The 20,715-nt window shown below is 36.4% G+C and overlaps 1 protein-coding gene across 3 annotated transcripts in view; it reads right to left on the bottom strand.

The window, feature by feature from the left end:
- Positions 1-20,715, bottom strand: part of INTS4 (integrator complex subunit 4) — an 86,382-nt gene that overhangs the window by 17,901 nt on the left and 47,766 nt on the right. For all 3 annotated transcript variants that reach the window (XM_010990059.3, XM_064492744.1, XM_064492743.1), the window contains exons 12-18: positions 20,244-20,386; positions 17,845-17,960; positions 14,911-15,044; positions 13,730-13,887; positions 4,700-4,793; positions 2,262-2,342; positions 289-419 (exon numbers count right to left, since the gene is read on the bottom strand). In XM_010990059.3, the coding sequence (XP_010988361.2) occupies positions 289-419; positions 2,262-2,342; positions 4,700-4,793; positions 13,730-13,887; positions 14,911-15,044; positions 17,845-17,960; positions 20,244-20,386 (857 nt within the window). The remainder of the gene's footprint in view (positions 1-288; positions 420-2,261; positions 2,343-4,699; positions 4,794-13,729; positions 13,888-14,910; positions 15,045-17,844; positions 17,961-20,243; positions 20,387-20,715) is intronic.

The following is a 20,715-nucleotide window of genomic DNA, read 5'->3' on the forward strand; positions in this document are numbered from 1 at the left end:
AAATTCTAAAAGAAATCTACAAAGGACCATACAGAATGCTTTGTTGCCAAATGAGTCCTACATTGTATTACAGGCAATGGAGAGCCACTGGAATGTTTTCCCAAGGATCTAATCTGATCCAAGAATGGAACTTGGAATATCTGAAAAAAATGAAAAGCTCACGTATCCCTTAGGTAGTCTTTTGTATATATCATTTCATGCATCATTCACTTTGGTGAGATCTCTGAACACATTTGGAAGTGTCTTTGAAAGAATAGGGCCACCCTTTCGGCCAACCACACATCTTACCCTCGAGTAGTCCGTGCTGTTACTATAAGTTGCAAGGCTTTGGCCTGTAGCCTCATGTGATGGATAATCACCACCTGCTTGTTCTCCACTCCACTATACATGAATTCCATTTTGTAGGTCTCTTCCATGATCTATAAAGAAAAGGTAAGAAATATCAGTGAAAACATCATAATAGTCTTGGGAGCAGCAAAGAATTCTAAATGAAACACAATCTGAACAGTTTTTTTTTAATGCCTATGCCTTAATTCTGAACTGAGATTTTTAAGTGTTCTCTCATGTTGAGAGAAATTAGTATAATCTTAAGAGAAATTAATATATGTGTTGAGAAAAATTAGTACAGAATGTCTTGTGAGAAGAGAATAAATTACTCTGTCAATTAAAAAAAAACTTTCACCTGGTAATATCTTAGATGATGATATAAAGATATGAAAGTTTAAACTGATAAAATTGCAAAGCACTGCTTGTAACTCTAGAGCAAATTCACTGTGCTGCAGCAGCAAATGAATATATGCTATGTATGGAAACATAAACCCAGGAAAGTCCTCAAGAATTAAGCACTGGGAACCGCTAACCACTTGTTAGTCATCCAGACAGACTGTTCTATCGGCATGACTGTCAGAGGGAGTGTAGGGAAGGAATCAGTGCAGAAAACAATGTCAGTGACCTTCAGCTCAAACCTACTGCATCTTAAGTTCCTGCTCTATTCTATCCAAGTTAGCCACTCCCATCCAAATGATGCTTCTTTTTCTCTCTGTGCTTGCCTCCCTTTGAAGACTTTGGAGTCAGAGAAATGATTCCAGGTTCCCCTACAACTGACAGTAAAATAAGTTGCTTAATTATAATGGTGTCTCAGTCTCCCTATCTGTAAATGCAGAAGAAACAGTACCAACATCATAAAATTTAAAGGATTAAATGGGGCATGGAAAGTGTTTAGTACATTAACTGGTATATAGCAATGGTAATTCCATTCTTTCTTCCAGACTACAGCTCTTGGGTCCCACCCCTCCCAACATGGCCCATTTGGGGCTCTAGTCATTAAGTTCTACTCCCTACAATAAGCCACAAAGCAGGTCTGAGAGGGAGTCTAAATTAGATGAGAGATCAAGCAGTGTAGTGGAAAGAGAACAGACTCTGCGTATCAGAGGATCTGGGTTCAAGTCACCTCTTGAATATAACCTTGCTGAGCCTTAACTGTTTGATCTGTACTTAAAATTTACTTAATACTTAATACTTACTCCTTAAGACTTAATACTTACTCCTACTTAATGCGATTATTATGAGGGTCAATTAAAACAGACTTGAAATCATTTAGTGACCTGTCACATAACAATCACAGTCACAATCATTATTTCCCACTGGGTCATAATCAGTCATCAATCATATAAAGATTCACTATTGGGAAGATACGACCCAGAAGAGTTCACCAAATCCCAATACCCAAGAATGAAGGGAAAGTGCTCAAAGCTAGAAAGAAACTTAAAGCAAACAAAATTAAATGGTACTTAATGAACTAAGGAGAAACATAAGGGCCTTTTAAAATTAAGAAATGGTAAAAAAATAAATAAAAAAGAAGAGAGAGAGAGAGAGAGAAATGGTACAAGCTAAAAATACAATCTCAAAATGAATTCAGCTACATTTTCATATGAAAGATTCATGATAGTATTTAATGGATTTTAATACATCTGAAATATAAACTAATAATATTTTAGAACACAAAACAATCTTAGAAATCAGAGATTTCAATATCACCCAGCAAATTAGAAGCTGACATGGGAATAGAACCCAGGTCCCCTGACTCTAAAGCCAGTGCTGTGTCCCCTAATTATGCTGCTTCTCTTATCACTAATTTCTGTCACAAGCTAAAACTGAGGAGGCCACAGCTGAGGAATGGAGCCTTGTGAAAGCCTCTGACTCTGACTTAGACGACACAATTCCTGAACAGAAATCTGAGGACAAGATCTCAATAAGCTTACCTGTTTTGCTGCTGCCAAGGCCAAATCGCTCTGCTTCAAATACAAAGGGGCGGCCACATTCCACAGCTTTTCCTGCAACGCCTACAGAGACAAATCAGGAGAGGAGAGAACACAAAGGTTAAAAAGACTGCCAAATCATTTGAGACTTGTATTTGTTTTGCTTTGAAAATTGACCATGATCAGGACTTTCTTCCAATTTTATTCTTTTAAGTCAATAAGCTGTACTTGTTATGGACAGAGAGACCAATGGATTGGGTCAAATGAACTCCTCCCCATTCAATTCTTAGCCCTAAGACCCTTTATCCTAGACTACAACTTGCAAGTAGAGTGCAGGAGCCATGAAGGCCTCAGCACAATGTCCAGGCAAGCCAGGCCTCTAAGGACTACTCTGACTGCCTCGACCCTTCTTCCCTGACTCAGTTCTTTTTTCTTTGCTTCATGCTCACTGTCCTTTGAACAGCCCCATCACCTTACCAACATATTCACACAAGAAATCAAGGAGCTTTCCTAGATTCCTCCCTCTTTCAACCTCTCTACATTCAAAACTATCACTGAGAGCCACAGATCTTACATTCCATCTTTCTCCCCTCCTATCCATCCATTTAGCTCCATCTCTCAAATAAACTACTTTTATTTTCACAGTCCTTCTTAATTATGGACATAATCTAATGTCTAAACCTAGAATAAAACTGTCCAATAGAAACAGCACAAACCATGTATGTAATTTTACATTTTCTAGTAGCCACATTTTTAAAAGTAAAAAGAAATAGGTGAAATTAATTTTAATGATATAATTTAACCCAGTATATCCAAGATATTATCACTTCACTATACAGTCAGTATCTTTTAAATTATTAATGAGGTAGTTTACATTTTTTTCATACTAAGTCTTAGAACTTCGGTGTGTATTTTGCTTTTATAGCACATCTCAATTTGAACATTTCAAGTGCCCAAAAGTCACATGTACCTAGTGACTATCATGTTACACAGTGGCAGGTCTAGACGATAGACATAGAAATTTTTAAATTACCTAAATCATACTATCACTAACAGAGTTATTGTTTTTGAATATATGTTTCCAAATATTTTTCATATGCATTTTTATATAGTCATAGTCAGAAAGCAGAAGTAATTTTGTATGCTTTTTTGGCTATATAACATTATATCATATTTTGTCATGCTGTTATATAATTCTTCACAAAGATCATTACTGCTACAGAATATACTGATAAATAGATGTGCCTTTAGCTTTTCTCCTATTATCAAACCCTGGCCTGCCTTAGGTTCTAAGTCTAGGTCCCTTACCCCTGCTCTGCTCCATGATGTTGAGTAAAAAACATAGTTCTATGTTCTTTTCAGGAGTAATCTCTTCTCTTTTCCTATGCAGAAGACAGCAAGTCAAGGAAGAAGACCAAAACTGACATGGCACTCATATGTACCAGACACTAGACCAAGGGTTTTCACATACACTGCTTGCTACCAATCCTCACCTGGGTAGAGTTATTATTAGCTCTGTTTCATAGAAACTTGGAAAAGCCAAACAATCTTGCAAAAGGACATGAAGGAACTCTTTTGGGGTAATGTAAATGTTCTATATATCTTAACTGTGGTGGTGGTTACACAGGTATATACATTTGAAAGAATCTATCTAGGCGAATAAGGGCTATTTAAATCCCAATCTACTTCAATGTACACCCCCACCATCACATGCATACACACACCTGTACAACCCTAAGCCCATACCTTAACAGCGGAAAATAAATTTCTGACCTCTCCATTTACTCTCTATTGGTCAAATATCATTAATAACTTTGAAGAATAACAACATTCAGAAGTAAAGCCAAGATAAAAGTCTTAACAAGTGAGAAAGGCTCCCCTAAACTCTAAGCCTAAATTTATAGTAGAACTCTGATGCAGAAGCTGAAAGCTACTGAGCTAGTTTAATTGGTTTTCAGCTCAGCTAACTGAAACAGCTCCTTGGGTACAATTTTGTGTGTTATATATATAATCTAACTATCTAGTATGAAATGCCAGCAAGTTGGCCCTTTGAAGAGCAATGAAATCAACCTTTGATTAATGTGACTTTGACAAAGTGAAATTAGCATTAAAAATAATAATATAAAAGTTTATACAATATTTTTGCTAACCAAATTATTTTTAAAAAATCCTTGGGATTCTAATGAAAATGGTTACTCAATCTACTCTAATTATATAATGATGAAAGAATTTTCCTAAATTAAAATACTTCAAGTTTCTCTATGAGTTAGCAATTCTTTAATTAGAGATAAATATAATTATACTGCAGGGTACATAATTTCTCCATTGCTAAGCGACTGCATAAGACCATATACTTTTCCACTTATGGCCTCAAACACTGCTGGATTCATTAAACTGCCTTTTTTGGATCACACTTGTGAACATAACGGCTCCAAACCAACCTTGATGAGAAGAAGCTGACACCTAAGATAGGTAGCAGAGAAGTCAGCTACTCCTGCCAATTCACACTGAAGCTCTCCAAGTCTCTGCAGATCCCTGTAGCAAAAAAAAAAACAAAAACAAAAACCCGAGTCAAACAGAATAAAGATAATGACAACCATTAAAGATCATGTCAAAAGCATTTTACCATTTTATACCTAGTAAATTGGTCAAAAAATTTTTAAATGACAACACCCAATGCTAAAGTGGTTATAATGAAACTGGTTTACTTGCACTTTGACAGCAGTTTAAGCTGATAAAATTCTTCTGGAAAGTAAAACTGTATTGTTATAAAAGTCACACATATGGTCAAATATTTTGATCAGTAGCTTATGCTGAGAAGGAAAATATTCAACAGAAAAGAACCGCTTTTTGCCACACAATATTCACTGTTGTATGGACTATTTTAGTAATACTTAAATACTCAGTGGTAGAGGAATTATTAAATAAATTACTGTACAACCAATCAATGACATATTCTACAACCATTAAAATATAATATGGTAGTAATGATCCCAACTATGTAAAAAGTATACATATATAGATAGACAGACAGACAGATACATACATACATACATACATACGAGAAAAATGGAGCAAACTTTTCTGGATAGAGTATTAGGGTGCTTCTTAGTGCCTTCTCCCAACCATGCTTTATTTTTTAAATGTTTTATACAATGGATAAGTATGCTTTATATCAAAAAAAAATTTTTTAAGGTATTGTACTCCATTCGCTGCCTACCCAGTTAGCCATTCTCCACTTCTTCCCTACTAACCCTGATTTTCTTCTTATCCCCAAACCTAGTTCCAGGTAGAGTGCGACTGGATTAAGCCAATTAACACATGTCATCTCCCTGGTTATGGACCTAAGTTGGCCTTATCAGTCCTAATGGAAGGACTTACATTCCATGCTTGAAGCAGGTCTTATGGTGGTCTCTGAGTCTCTCTTTCTCACTAGACTGAACAAGAATGTTTTATAGCCCTGATTATCACTGGCAGCCATAGTATAAGTACAAAACGAAAAAGTCTTGGGATAAAGCAAATGCTGAGATCAGGAAAAATCCAAAGAAACAGAAAAACTGGGTCCTTAATGATATAAATGAACCACTTAACCGTAGCATACTTAGAAATGCCTCTGATTACTGTTCATATGAGGAAATAAGTAACCATTATGAGCTAATTTGAGATAAGGCTCTCTGATTCCTGCAGTTGAAGCTCCTAACTGGATACAGGTATAGACAAAGTGATTGGAACCATATAAAACCTATCTGCCTGTGGATAAAAAAATAGAAAGTGACACACACAGATAAAATAGTTGTACTGGGGGCTATGATCACTAATTTGAAATTTTTAATTTTTCAATAGTACCTAGCTATAGAATTACACCAATAAGGAACAGAATTCAAAAGATACTAAAAGATACACAAGTAAGTTAATCTACTTTCCTATACCTGTGTGCTGCTAACCAGTGCACTCTTTCCAGAGGCAACCACCACTACCAGTTTCTTTTAAATTCTTCTGGAAATACCCTATACATCTACAAAAAGTAACATTTTTCTTTTCTTCTTCTTTTTTCGATAGGAGTGTTTATATGTGTGTGTGTGACCTAACAATCCATCTCAGAAAGAATTTGTAGAAAGTTGCCCTTTTTTTAATGGCAGCATCAAAATGTCACTCAGAAACAATAACTGTGGGAAACCTAAAGATATGGCTCATGAGGAAAATTAACTGTTCCAGGGCTGGCATAATATATCAAGTTTTGTAGCAGCCTGCACAGAACTGTCCATTGGACTAAGCTCCTGCCTCTAATCTCAGGCAACTTTCTGATAGCCAATACTGCTTCCTGAGGACCTTGATGCCAGAAAGAAGATGGCCTGGAAAGGGGCAAAAAGTGAATTACTCCAAAAGTGACTGAAGAAATTGGGGTCTGTGGCTTATATACCATCTCTTGTGAATTTTGGCGGTTTGAGCTGATCCTGGAGAGCTTGCTCTTGTTTGGTAATCCAGCCCAATAAAAAGCAAGACCCTGTACTACCTAACTATACCTTGAAAATGCTATTTTGGTGGTCAGCTGGTCTCTCTCTTTTGCACCTCTGATGTCTCTCTTGCAAAAAAAAAAAAAAAAATCATTCTACTTCTGAACCATTTCATCTCCAGAAACAATCTGCTTTCTGTCACAATTACAGACAACACTGACTAGCTGACTATATGTTAGCTGACTGCCCCAGGTGTTGTCATTCTACCACCCTTGCACTGTAGCAATTGTTCTGAACTGTACAGAACAAGACACAACCCAACTAGCCATGGGAAACCTGAAGTACTGTACAAACAAAAACAGAAACTTGCTAGCCCTACACAAAGCACTCAGTGTCCCAGTGAGCCAAATCTCTCTGTGCCTCTTTATGCCCACAATCCTCAGGAAGCTTCAGTTTATACACCCATCAGGAGACTATGGACACTTCATAAAAAAGGTACAGAAAGCACCTTTTATGCACACTGTACTAGGTATGCTAGGTGTTTCCTTACTCAAGCTTATTTAATCCTTAACATGTGAACTGCAATTACAGGCATACCTTGGAAAACTGTGGGTTCAGTTCCAGACCACCAGGATAAAGTGAATATCATAATAAAACAGGTCATGAATTTTTTGATTTCCCAATGCATATAAAAGTTATGCTTACACTATACTGTAGTAAGTGTGCAATACCATTATGTCTAAAAAAACAACATACATGCCTTAATTAAAAAATACTTTATTGTTGCTCCCTGACTTCAGACTACACTACAAAGCTACAGTAATCAAAACAGTATGGTAATGGCACAAAAACAGACACATAGATCAATGGAACAGGACAGAAAGTCCAGAAATAAACCCATGCACTTTATGGTCAATTAACTTATAACAAAGGAGGCAAGAATATACAATGGAGAGAAGACAGTCTCTTCGATAAGCGCTGCTGGTAAAACTGGACAGCCACCTGTAAAAGACTGAAATTAGAACATTCCCTAACACCATATACAAAAATAAGTTCAAAATGGATTAAAGACCTAAAGTAAAACCAGATACTATAAAACTCCTAGAGGAAAACATGGGCAGAACACTCTTGGACATAAATCACAGCAACAGATTTTTTCAACCAGCTCCTAGAATAATGGAAATAAAAGCAAAAATAAACAAATGAAGTCTAATTAAACTTAAAAGCTTTTGCACAGCTAAAAAGACCATCAACAAAACGAAAAGTCAACCAACAGAATAGGACAAAATATTTGCAAATGATGTGACTGACAAGGGACTAATTTCCAAAAGATATAAACAGCTTATATACCTTAATATAAAAAAAAAAGCAGCCCAATCAAAAAATGGGCAGAATACCTAAATAGACATTTCTCCAAAGACATATAAAGAACCAACAAGCACATGAAAAGATGCTCAACATCATTAACTGTTAGAGAAAAGCAAATCAAAACTACAATGAGCTATCACCTCACACTAGTTAGAATGGCTATCATTAAAAAGTCTACAAATGATAAATGCTGGAGATGGTGTGCAGAAAAAGGAACCCTCCTACACTGTTGGTTGGAGTATAGTTTGGTGCAGCCATTATGGAGGACAGTATGGAGGTTCCTCAAAAAACTAAAACTAGACATCATATGATCCAGCAATCCCCTTCCTGGGCATATATCTGGAGAAAAGTTAATTCAGTATAATTCACATACACTCCACTGTTCAAAAAGACACATGTACCCCAGCAGCACTATTTACAATAGCCAAGACATGGAAACAACACAAATGTCCAGGTGACTGGATAAAGAAGATGTAGTATATACATACACACAATGGAATACTACTCAGCCATAAGAAAGAATAAAGTAATGTCATTTGCAGCACAGTGGATAGACTTGGAGATCATCATTCTAAGTGAAGAAAGCCAGAAACAGAAAGAAAAATCCGTATGATATCACTTATATGTGGAATAGAAAAAAAAGGACACAAATGAACCTATTACAAAACAGAAACAGAATTACAGACATAGAGCACAAATTTATGGTTACCAGGGGGTAAAGGGTATGGGAAGGGATAAATTGGGAATTTGAAAATTAAACCTCTTGGGGAGTGATGGAAATGTTAGCTATCTTGATTGTGTTGGTGGTTTCATGGGTGTATACATCTATCAAAATTCATCAAAATGTACATCTGAAATATGTGTAGTTCACTGTATAGGAACCATACCACAATAAAGGTGTTAAAAAAAACTTTATTGCTAAAAATGCTAACCATCATCTGCGCCATCAGCAAGTTATAATCTTTTTGCAATAGTAACACAGATCACCATGACAAATACCATAATAATGAAAAAGTCTTCCAATATTTCAAGAATTAACAAAATGTGACACAGAGACACAAAATGAGCAAATAATGTTGGAAAAATGGCACTGACAGACTTACTGAATGGCAGAATTGCCACAAACATTCAATTTGTAAAACCACAGTATCTGCGAAGCGCAATAAAGCAAAGCACGATGAAACAAAGTATGTCTGTAATCCCATTTCACTGAGAATGAAACTGAAGATCAGAATTTAAGTGGTTTATCCAAGGTCAAAGAATTAATAAGTGGTAAAAACAGGTCATGAACTCAGGGCTGTCTGTCTCTAATAAAAGTCTTTTTAAACAATATCATACTGGATTTCATTTATTTATCTGCTATTAAACTCTTTTCATTTATTTATTAACTATATCAAATACAGATGAGACTAAAACTGATTTAAAATCAGATACATATTAAGCCACATTTCCACAGATGTGATCTGGCAAGGCAAAATGGCCCTCCCATCAATACACACTTTAGTAATCAATCCTTAGTCTGCATGATGTTTATAAGTAGCATTTTTAAAATATTATAAGAAACAAGTTTACGTATATTATGATATTTCAAAAGAAAGTTTACACCACAAGATGAATTAATTAATTATAAAAGCTTTGTTTAAAGACAGTCAAAAAGACCCTGCATGTGTAAATCAATGCCGTTTGTAACTAAAAGACACATGTATTTCTTTCAATCTCTTATATCTCTGAACATCAAATTTACAACTAACATCTCTTAGTTTGTAAGAATAACAAGGGATGTTAGATAAAGCAAAATGAATAAAAAATCCTAACGTGTTTTCAAAAGCTATCTTCATCCTTGAACCCAAATGATTACAAATTACAAACATTTTATTTCCACTCTTTAGTTACTGGACTAGTTCCTAGACTACAAAACAGGAACTAGAGACAGCTTAGAGACATTGAAGGTTGCACAGCAAAAGGAGGATTCTAAAGAACTTAACCAAGAAATCTCATGTTCTTTAGGGTTGGTGTTTAAAAGAATTCTCGTAAGAAAAGAAGTGTATTTCTATTGATTCCAGATAAATGTAGCCCCATCTGTTTCAAATTTAAACAGGCTGTTTCAGTCCAAAAGAATAATTCTCTATTATGGAACACTTCTAAAGTGATATGGTTTCTAAAACAATGTTGTATTCCCAGTAACAGCACCTTAAAAGACTTACTTTACACAAATCATAATTCAAGAGAGTACCCAAGTGACTGTAGCATTCCTTGAAAGACAATTCCACCCCAACCAGTGAGTTTAAACATAATTACATTTATAAAGTTTGCATTGAATTTACTTACAACGTATCAAGAGCATATGTCTACTGTGTCAAGCGAGCCACAACTGGATTTAAGTTTGAAAGAAAAATTTCATAAATGTTCAACTATTATCTATGTAAATGCTATTCTTAAAATGGTTTCCACATATCATTGTAATACTCCTCACGACAGTCCTGTAAGCTACACAGTACCCTCAACTCACAGATGAAGGAGTTGAGGCCCAAGATCCTATAACTAGGAAGTGATGAAACTAAGACTTGAAACAAGCCTTTGGATTTTAAATCTCATTATACTAGATACTTCATGTCATACAAACTGTTTAGCCAGAAACACAGAAGTGTGACCAGATGGAAGGGCTAGAAAGACCTCTGTTCCAGTCCAGGACTTCACTGTTCCTTATCTTTGATGGTCTTCTCCATTTTTCACTTGACTAATTTCTATTCATTCTTCAAGTCACTGCCTAAATAAACTATGAAACGAAGGTTAAGTGCCCCCTTCCGTTCTCCCAGAAAACCCTGTACTTACTGTATTGCTCTGTGGAAAGCACAGTACTGCATTTCCTATTTACCTAGCTATTTCTCTAACCAGGCTGTAAGACCCCTTGCAGCACAGACTTAGTCTTGTTTACTACTGTGTCCCTTCAGCCTAGCACAATGCTTGGCATACAATGGATACTAAAAAACCATATAATGAATGAACCCCAGCTCCCTCATTCGTTGTAAAAATGGGGTAATTCTCATGGGACTGGTTTCAAATTCAGTGAAATAACATACATAAATCACTCAGAAGACTGGGTACATAGTGAGCACTTAATAGACAGCAGTTCTTGTTATGATCAAGGATAGCAGAGCCTTATCAAAGATCAAATACAATGAAGGTGAGGTATGGCCAGAAGAAAATGCCACCTATGAAAATCATAAAAGTCTTCATTCTTGGTTAAGTTATTATAATTAGAGTTTTCAACAAATATTTACTAAGCTTCTATAAGGCACCCAAGGTACTAGTGGTGAAGGCAAAGTAGTTATGACAAGTTCTAAAAACAAACCAAAAAATCATCCCCCATGGCTCTCGCTGAATTACAGCAGTGAGGGGAAATCTTAGTTGGGTTATATGGCTGCTTAGATTACAACAAAAGGCAACGCGTATGACGGTGAAGTTTGTTTGTTTGTTTGTTTGTTTGAAACTAGTACTAACAAGTAAATGGCCAGAGTCCTAATCAGAGAACCCTGTGAATGAAACTTAACATTCCACTTTTCAACAATTAAGGGAAATATAAATCCTGAAGAACCCCAGGGTCATCAGATCTAATCTCCATTGTTAGAGGAATCCTCTTCACTGCTGCATATAACAGACAATCAATTTTAGAGTCAAACAAAGCTAGACTTAAATCCCGGTTTTGCACTTCCCAGCAAATTGCTTCACTTTCCCAAATTTCTATTTTTTCTTTGTGAAATAGTTAACAACATCTAACTGCAATGACATAGTAGGTCATTAATAACTATTGCATCATCTGCTTTCCTTTTAGGATTTTTCACTATTCTGGCCACCTCCTCAGAATGTACTTAACTAGAAACACAGTACCCAGGACTGACCGCAGCACTAGAACAGTGGTCTGACCAGCCCAAAGCCCAGCAGGACTATCACCTCATAAAAGCCAGATCATGAGGGTGACTCAAACCAGAGTGTTTACTGAGCACATACTAATAGCCAGCACTGCAGGTGATGACCAAATTGGCTTGTGTTCGTGCATTTTCCATTTGTTTAGTGCCAATTGGATAGAAAATTGTCAAAGACGAAACTTAAATGTTTATTTAGGTGGGGCTGAGTCAGGAAGGAGAGCTTGTATTCCTGGGCTCAGGGCCAACAACTTCAATAGTGGCTTCTAAAACTAATCACCTTGGTGAGGGAGCAGATGAGGAAAAAAATTTGATTGAGACATCACTTCAGGGTCAGCAAACTTCTTCTGTCAAGGGTCAGATAGTAAATAACTTTTAGGCTTTGCAGTTCACACAGTCTCTGTGGTAACCACTCAAATCTGCCACTGCAGCATGAAAGCAGCCACAGACAGTACCTAAATGAATGAGTGTGGTTGTGTTTCAATCAAACCTTCTTTACAAAAGCAGATATTGCCTTTGCTAAAGGCAAATAGGTTTCGTATCTTTTCATATCATTCAGGACATTCTAATAGGGTCTGGCAGAGCCTGCTGACTGTTATCCATATCCTTCCCTTCTTCCTTAGTAACAGAATCACCAAGTATTAACTAAGCACTGGTCACCCAGAACAAAAACTATGTTTCCTAGTTCCGTGAAGCAAGAAATAGCCATGTAACTTAAGTTCTCGTCAATGAGACACAAGTAAAATTAGAACATGTAACTTTGTGGAAGTGTCTTTAAAAGGGACTAGGGGTAAAAATGATGCTCCTCTGCTCTTTCCTTTTCCCTGCAGGCTAGATTACAAAGGGGATAGTTAGAGCTTGGATCTTCAGGCAAAGATCACTTGATGCAGAAGAGGGAGAAACAAGAAAGAATTGTTACGGAAATGACAGGCCAACCAAGAAACAAGCACCCCTCGGAGGGTTGGAGTATTCAGATTTATTACTCGGCGGGCTCAGAGGGGCTTCTGATCCAAAGCTCTGAGCACCTCCAAGACATGTGCATGAGGTTTTATAGGGTTAATTACAAGCTTGCGGTATTTGGCCAATAGGCATGAAACAGCTTTAGCAGCATCATTAACACAAAAGTAGAGGCAGGGAGGCAGGAAACCAGCATTTCAAGGCCAGATACGTCTCTTTGAAAATCCAGCTGGCTAGCAAAAAAAACATGAACAGGGAATCAGCAAACCAACACTAATTAACTTAGACTTATGAGTTAGCCCAGCAGAACTCAGATCAGTAATCTGACACTTGTTACAGTTAGATTTGTGAGTTAGCTTGTTAGCCCAGCCTGGCTTTTCCTTTACAGAATGAGTCTAGGTCATCAAACATCTCAGCTCTGTCTGCCTACAAAAAAGAATTAAACTTTCCTCTTTTTAAGTCACTATTACTTTGCATTTTCTGTTACCCAATCTAACTAATACATGAGGTAAGAGAAATTTAAAACAGCTTTTTTGTAACTCTTTCTAATTTTCCACTAATCATCAATCAGACCATGAACACAAAGCTTTTCTTTGTAATACACTTAAACCACGTAATCCAAATAAAAATATTATAAAACCATATGTGAGTGTAGGTCAACAGAGTTAGAAAAACCAACCTACAGCCAACACTGGAAATCAAAACAGTCAAGCCAAGCATAACAACAATGTAAACTCTGTCAAAGGAAAAGGATGATCAATCACCTTACCTGATGGTGAACTCTAGCAGCTCCTGGGTTCCCTGAGGGTCCAGATGCTGAAGACTATATACCCTTTCAAGGCTCTGCTGCAGGAACTGATGGGAGGGATCCTCTTGGGGTGTGATATTGGGAGACACAGCTGATGACACTAATTTTCTACCTGGTAACTAAGCAAACATAGTGGGGTTACAGTGCCATCAAATTTTGTGGTAACACAAAGAAACTAGGGAGAAAAAAAAGTCAGCCAAACAAAGGAATAGAAAAAAAGACTAGGTAATTCTGTAAATAATCTTTTTCTCCTTCACCAGCTTCAGTGGGAAAAAGGGAGGGAGAAAATGAACATGATCTACCAATACAGTCAAAAGCTCCAAGGAGAAAAAGAAGAATGGTATATTTTCTATTGCTAACTGAAACAAATGGGCTAACCATAGAAATGGGACTAAAAATTAATCTATTCTCATACTTATTTTTAAATTTTATTTGATCATTCACTTCATAGAAGAGTGATGATTTATTCCCAAATAATTTTATGTAACATGCTATAAAAATATCTTATACGATAATTGATAATTATAATTCTTGTTCTTACTGTTAAAGGTGGCTGCCTTTCAAGAAATAGATGAGGAAAGGATTTCGCTTTTAACTTTGTAATCTTCTATAGTTTTTATTTTATAACCATGTACCTATATTACTCTAAACAGTCATTTAGACTACGTAAGCAGGGGTGAGTAAATACAAATAAAGAGCTTAGAAAAGTACCTGTACACAGCATTCAGTAAGTGTTTGCTATTATTATCACTGTGGGTCATTAAAATCTTTTTTCTTTCTTTATCTCTAAGTCTTAAAAATAATCAAGATTTTATTATTTAAAAGTAAATTTGTTGAGAAATGTTTATGTAATTATTAAAATACAACACGATTTAATCCTTGATTTAAAATACATTTGTTCCTGATTCCTTCTTCTTGCTCAATGTAACAGAATCAATAACTAACAGACATTTAAAAAATGAATCTTATTAAGAGGTAAAGGCTACAGAAACAAAAGTACAAAACAATGGGAGACAGACCAAGAGAGAAAGAGGATAAATGTCTATTCAGAGAATAGATTGTCTGCTTTCTGCTATTTAACAGTCACAAAGGACCAAAAATCAAAATACCAAAAACAAGGACAAAAGATGTTTTCAACATACCCTCAAGGCAGGAACAAGATGAGAAAGACTGTCACGGAGGTAGGCATAGTGCCTGAAGGTATGATCTGAAAATAATGCGGGCATTGTTGGACAGGTTTTAGCAGCGTTGAAAATAAGAACCAAAACTGCAATGTCTGATGGATGAGTTAAGTAAACTTGGAGGTATAAAAGGCTAAGCTTGGCCAGAAACTGGTGGCTCTACTTCCCACCCCCCAAATTCCCATTAAATAACTACAATGTTCTAACAAAGAAATGCAAATTCAAAGAGATACATTACCCCACTCCAAATTACCCCAATTACTCCTCCAATTACCAAAGGAAGGTTTTTAAAATAATGCCTGCTGCTGAGAATATGAACAAATAGAAACTTTCCATATATTGCCTATTAAAGTATATACTGGCACAAGCCCTTTGGATAATAATTTGGTACTAAACAATTAGAGTCTTACGAATGTTGAGTAATTCCACATCTCAAACTCAAACAGTACAGAATCATTTATAATAGCAAATAATCAGAAACAACCTAAATGTCCAAAACCAGAATAATTATACCACTTGTGTTTCATCTACTTGATGGAGTATTATACAATCATTAAAAATTATATTTATAAAGGATTTATACTGTATCATAAGCATTTGTTATAAGTGAAAAAAGCAGGCTCTAAAATACATAGAGGATATGATAGTATCTTTTTATCATCAAATATTTGTTGATGAAATAAACTATGTTAAAAAATAAAATAACAGCAAAATCCCAAATTCAAGCTTTTAAAAAGGAAGAAGGAAATACACCAAAATATTAACAGTCAATTACTTTGAGAGTAGAACTCTGGGTGTTAAATATGAAATTTCTTCTTTCTACTTTTGAAATTTTTCTTCCCATGTATATTAATTTTATAAGAGAGGGGAAATTAGAGATTAAAAGTAAACATACCTTCTAATCTGTATGCATCCCTAGGACAGAGCCTGCTATTTGCCTATCCAATATCCATTGTTTCCTTTTTCCTTACCAGTAGTGAGACAGGAAGGGGGCAGGGCACAGCCATTCAAGGAATGCTACAGCAATTAACATCAAAATGGTGAAAAACTCAACCTCCAGTAGGCCTTCAGGCTCAAGATGGTAGGAGATTTGACTTCTAATAGATCTCAAGCTTCATTATATGCTTATTGTAATATATTAGGATGGTGAATAACATGCCTACAGGCGACATGACAGTCTCAAGGCTAGCCACAAAAGGTCAAAGAGTAAGAAATGGCCAAACTCCTGGGAATTCCAGCCCCTTCCTCAGGCTAGTTAGACTGGTCCTTCCACTTTTTTGCATATGAAGCTACCAAGGCCCATAAAAATGGGCAACACTGCCCCTTACACCCCCCAACTCTGTCTATGGAGTGTCTACCTACTTTTACTCTAATCTGAGCACCCAACCCCCACACCTCATGGCCTTTCTCTTGCCTTTCGATGTATCTCTCTGAATAAATTTACCTGTACTCAACTTTGGCTCGCTCTTGAATTCTTTCCTGCACAAAGCCAAGGACCCACACTTGGCGGGGCACGTCCCAGGGGCTCAACTGAAGCCTAGGACATAGCCCTCCTCACGCCCCACATCTGTTTTTCCTGCATCAGTAGAATACTGACTTTATTCCAAATAAACTCTAAATTCCTGTCTATAAGCTGGACCCGACGACCAGAGCTCTAGCAACAATTTTGGACAACTGAACATGGCAGAACAGAAAAACAGAAGGAGCCTGGATCACCAAGGATAATGTGGAGTTGCTATATAAGCACCAGATTTCTTTCACATTAGGAGAAAAAAATTGTGAGTAATATTTAAGCTATATTTTGGGGCAATTTATGTTACTCAGAGCCAAACACGTTTCTTAAATAACACAATCCTCTACCCAGAAAAATATCTTAATAGGCTTCAAAAAATGTTTATTTTATTTTATTTTAATGTGAAAGGGGCTTCAGATTTCAGAGCACTTTAATATGTTCTGTATGATCTGTATTAACACCAAGCCCACAACCACCCTTCTGATGAGCTGAATTCCAAATAACTATAGCAGTGCACCTTTAAAGGTAAGGTGGGGGATGTATCTTTCTTAGAGGTAAACAGAGTCAGACACTGGTTAGCACAACAATTACACTGATCTTTCAAAAACTTCTTCAAATGCACTGAGGAAATAAACAGAATTAAGAGAAAAATACAGTGGTCATCTTACAATAGCCAGTTATTTGGCTGATTCCTGTATCTCAATAAATATCCCCCAAAACCTCACCAAGGATCTGCAATAGTGAAAAGAACTATGGGAAAGTATGGATGTACTGATATAAATCTATTCCCATTACTGGAAAACAACCCAACTGCATGGCATGCTGCCCAAAGCTATCACAAACCCCCTCAACTTGTATCAGAGGCAGAGTAATCATGCAGCCTAGCTCAGCCCATCCCCTCCTTCAGGCTGCAGATCAAATTAAACATGAAATAAGAAAGACGGAAAAGTCCAAGGACTTTAAAACCAAAGATCTCTGGCTTTGAAGCCCAGATTTGCTACTTGGAGAGTTATTTAGCCTCTCTAAGCTTCATTTCCTCACCTGTAAACTAGGAATAATACCTTCTTCCAGGGTTGTTTGGAAGACTAGTGTAAAATGTTCATACATTTAAACAGTATGTGGAATATTGTAGGTGCTCAATAAATGGTTAAAAAAAGTAGTAGTAGTATTAAATGACAAAGCTGAATTGCTGTGAAAACAAGAATGAAAGCCGAGAATAATAACCACCAGGCTCCTTCAGGATATACTCTTAACTAAGAAAAATGAGAAGAAAAACAAAACACAAAACAAAAAAACCTTCAAACCACCCAAGTTGCACTGCAGAAAAAGATGCCGAAATTCCCTGCTAAGTCAGCAGGGTCTGTTCTAAGCAAAGAGGATACAAGCCGGATCATCCATGTCTGGTTCAGCAGTGTCAAAAAACGGATGGGTACTCAGGAGCTCCGGCACCAAGGGGAGCACCAGGGTTGGATGTCGACTTCCCAGAAACTTCAAACATCTGAAACAAACAAAATGAGGGCCCACTTTAGAAAGTTAATAAATGCTTTAAAAAGTACTGGGAACTGGAATCAGAAAACCTGATTCAGAATCACAAATTTACAACCATCTAATTTTTAAACCTCTACGACTTCAGATAAGTCATTTAGTTATTCTAGAATTCAGTTAATTCATCTAAAAAATTGGTTACTATGAAGATGAAAGAGCTAATGTAGCAGATATTACTACAGGTTGTTTAACTAACAACCATTTCCTCCAGCTTCCTTACCAAAAGAACCCTGATTTTTACTCTGGCATCAGGTAGGTAGGCAGCAAAGGGCTCAAAGAAGGCAGGCCCAGTCAAAGAGCTCAACCACACCTGGTCTAAACCCATCATGGCAATCCCATTCCCATTTTCCAGTGATTGGTTTGGAGGCAGTCAAGTAACCCAATTCTGGTCAATGGAACAAGAAAGAGGTCTGCTGGGGAGCATATGAGGAATGTTTTCCTAAGCAAATAAAAAGAGAAGTGCATGAGAGGAAATGCCCTCTTCTTTACATTTTAAGATAATGTCTTATGAGCCAGCCATCCTGCAACCATGAGGAGAAAGCCAAGAGAATTGCAGAGAAATCAACGCGTACTAACCCTGTTAAGCTGTTGAATGACCAATCCTGAAATCAACTTTCTGAGGTCTTATTGTGCAAAACATTAGACCTTATTGTTTAAGCCACTTTTAAGCAGATTTTCTGTTACTTATAGGCAAAGGCATTCTAACTGGGTGAAGTTCTAAAATTAGAAGAAACCTGATCTGCAACAGGAAATTTAATAACTGTGTGGCCTTAAGGGGATATATTTCCTACCCACAAAATAGGATTAAATATCATTACCTCACAGAGTTGCTATTACAGATGAAATGAGATACTGAATGAAAATTACTTAGCAAGGTATCTGTCATATAATAAGAACTCGATTAGCTATTAGTTAGCTATTATTAATTGGCTATTAGTTAACTATTATGACTACATGAAAGCCCTATATAAGCTATAAAGAACTACACATCTGCTGGTAATTCTGCATTTTTATTTTTTATTTGTTAAGTTTGGTTTAGAAGGTGTGCTAAATTGAAAAGAAATAAAAATCTTAATTTAATGTTCTCATTGAGTTTATAAATTCAGCTGAAGCAGAGATGACTAACACTATAAGTGAAATCAAATGAAAGATACTCTGCTACTTGTCAAAAGTAGAAGAGATCAGAGAAAGTTTCACAAAGGAGATGGGATTCCACCAAGGACTGGAGAATAGGTAGACCAGCAAAAGAGAAAACAAGCCCCATGAAAAAATTCACGGATATCTGAGGTATGAAAGGCATCATATTGAAAACACTTGACACTGTTAGGAAAGTAGTATACTTTTCCCCAGTCCTGTTTTTCCTTCTATGTAGAAAGAACTTAACTCACTCATTTTCTGATTTCTCTCAGGCCTTTTACTCACTGTGCCTCAGAAGACATTATAACCCCACATCCCAAATGACTGAGTGCCCCTTGAAGACAATAAATGTACCATGAATTGAGCTTAACTGGACTGAACAAACATGAAGAAATGGCAAAACAGAAAACCAGATATCAGAAATTTTACCTAGAGCAAGATTCTCCTCCTTTTTTAGTTTTAAATACATCTTCCAAATACCTGATCTGACCCATAGTTTTTCTTTTAGTAACAAATTACAAAAATAAACAAACCTTACATTTGGAGTTATCGCATCACATAAGATCATTTAAATATGTGGAACACAACACTACACACTTTATATTAAATGTATGCAAGTAGCTCTTCAAAAGCAATTCATGAACAGTTCTAAGTTTGACTCTAGTCAGTAAACCTAGAGGTAATCAGAGGAAAATATGATCACAATTTTCTATTTGAAGACCAAATACCCACCCTGCTTCTAATCTCTACAATGATGGAAATAGACAAAGGAGTGATTAACATTATATAGGAGAAAAAGGAAATCTAATCGACTCGTTTCTGTACCTGCAACACTTACTGCAGGGCTTGGTACACAGTAAGCACATAGCAGGCACATAATATTTGCTAAGTGGATGGACGGACAAACGAATAATATAAATGTGATATTCAACTTAGGAACCGAACTTTTGAGAGTCCAGTTAAGTTGAATCAAGTTTCTAAATTGAAGGCAAAATTGAGGGCCATACCCTCAATCTGTGATGATCCACTGAATAATGTCAATATTGTACATTTACATTATCAGACTCAGCAACTGAGCAAAAAAAAAAAAAATCCTTACTTCCATATGGAGTCCCTATCAGTAGGGTACTTGGTTAAATTTTTCAGCAGCTCCACCAGTGCAAGATGAATCCCTTCTTTGGTTGAAACATTAGTACAGCATAAAAGTTCATGAAGAGCCTCTCTAATATCTCTGGATGAATCCTTAAAAAAAAAAAAGTAATAATAATAATAGCAGTCATTGTGGATTAGCTATAATGGTGGAATGTACAAGTTAAAATGAGAGTATAGGGTAATAAGAGTCTCAATTTTCAGAAAGAGGAGGGGCTGGTAGTTGAGAAGGCTTCACACAGGAGGTAAAATTTGAAATGATATTTAAGGAATTCATTCATTTGTTCATTCATTCATTTATACACTTAACATCTACCACTTATTAAACAGTCAGACATTTATCAGCATCTATTATGTACCAAGTGTTAGGGGTACAGTAGTAATTAAAATCAAATCCTTGCTCTCAGGAGCTTCCTTCTAGT

The sequence above is a fragment of the Camelus dromedarius genome, chromosome 12 (assembly GCF_036321535.1).
Source record: "Camelus dromedarius isolate mCamDro1 chromosome 12, mCamDro1.pat, whole genome shotgun sequence".
Classification (NCBI taxonomy): domain Eukaryota; kingdom Metazoa; phylum Chordata; class Mammalia; order Artiodactyla; family Camelidae; genus Camelus; species Camelus dromedarius.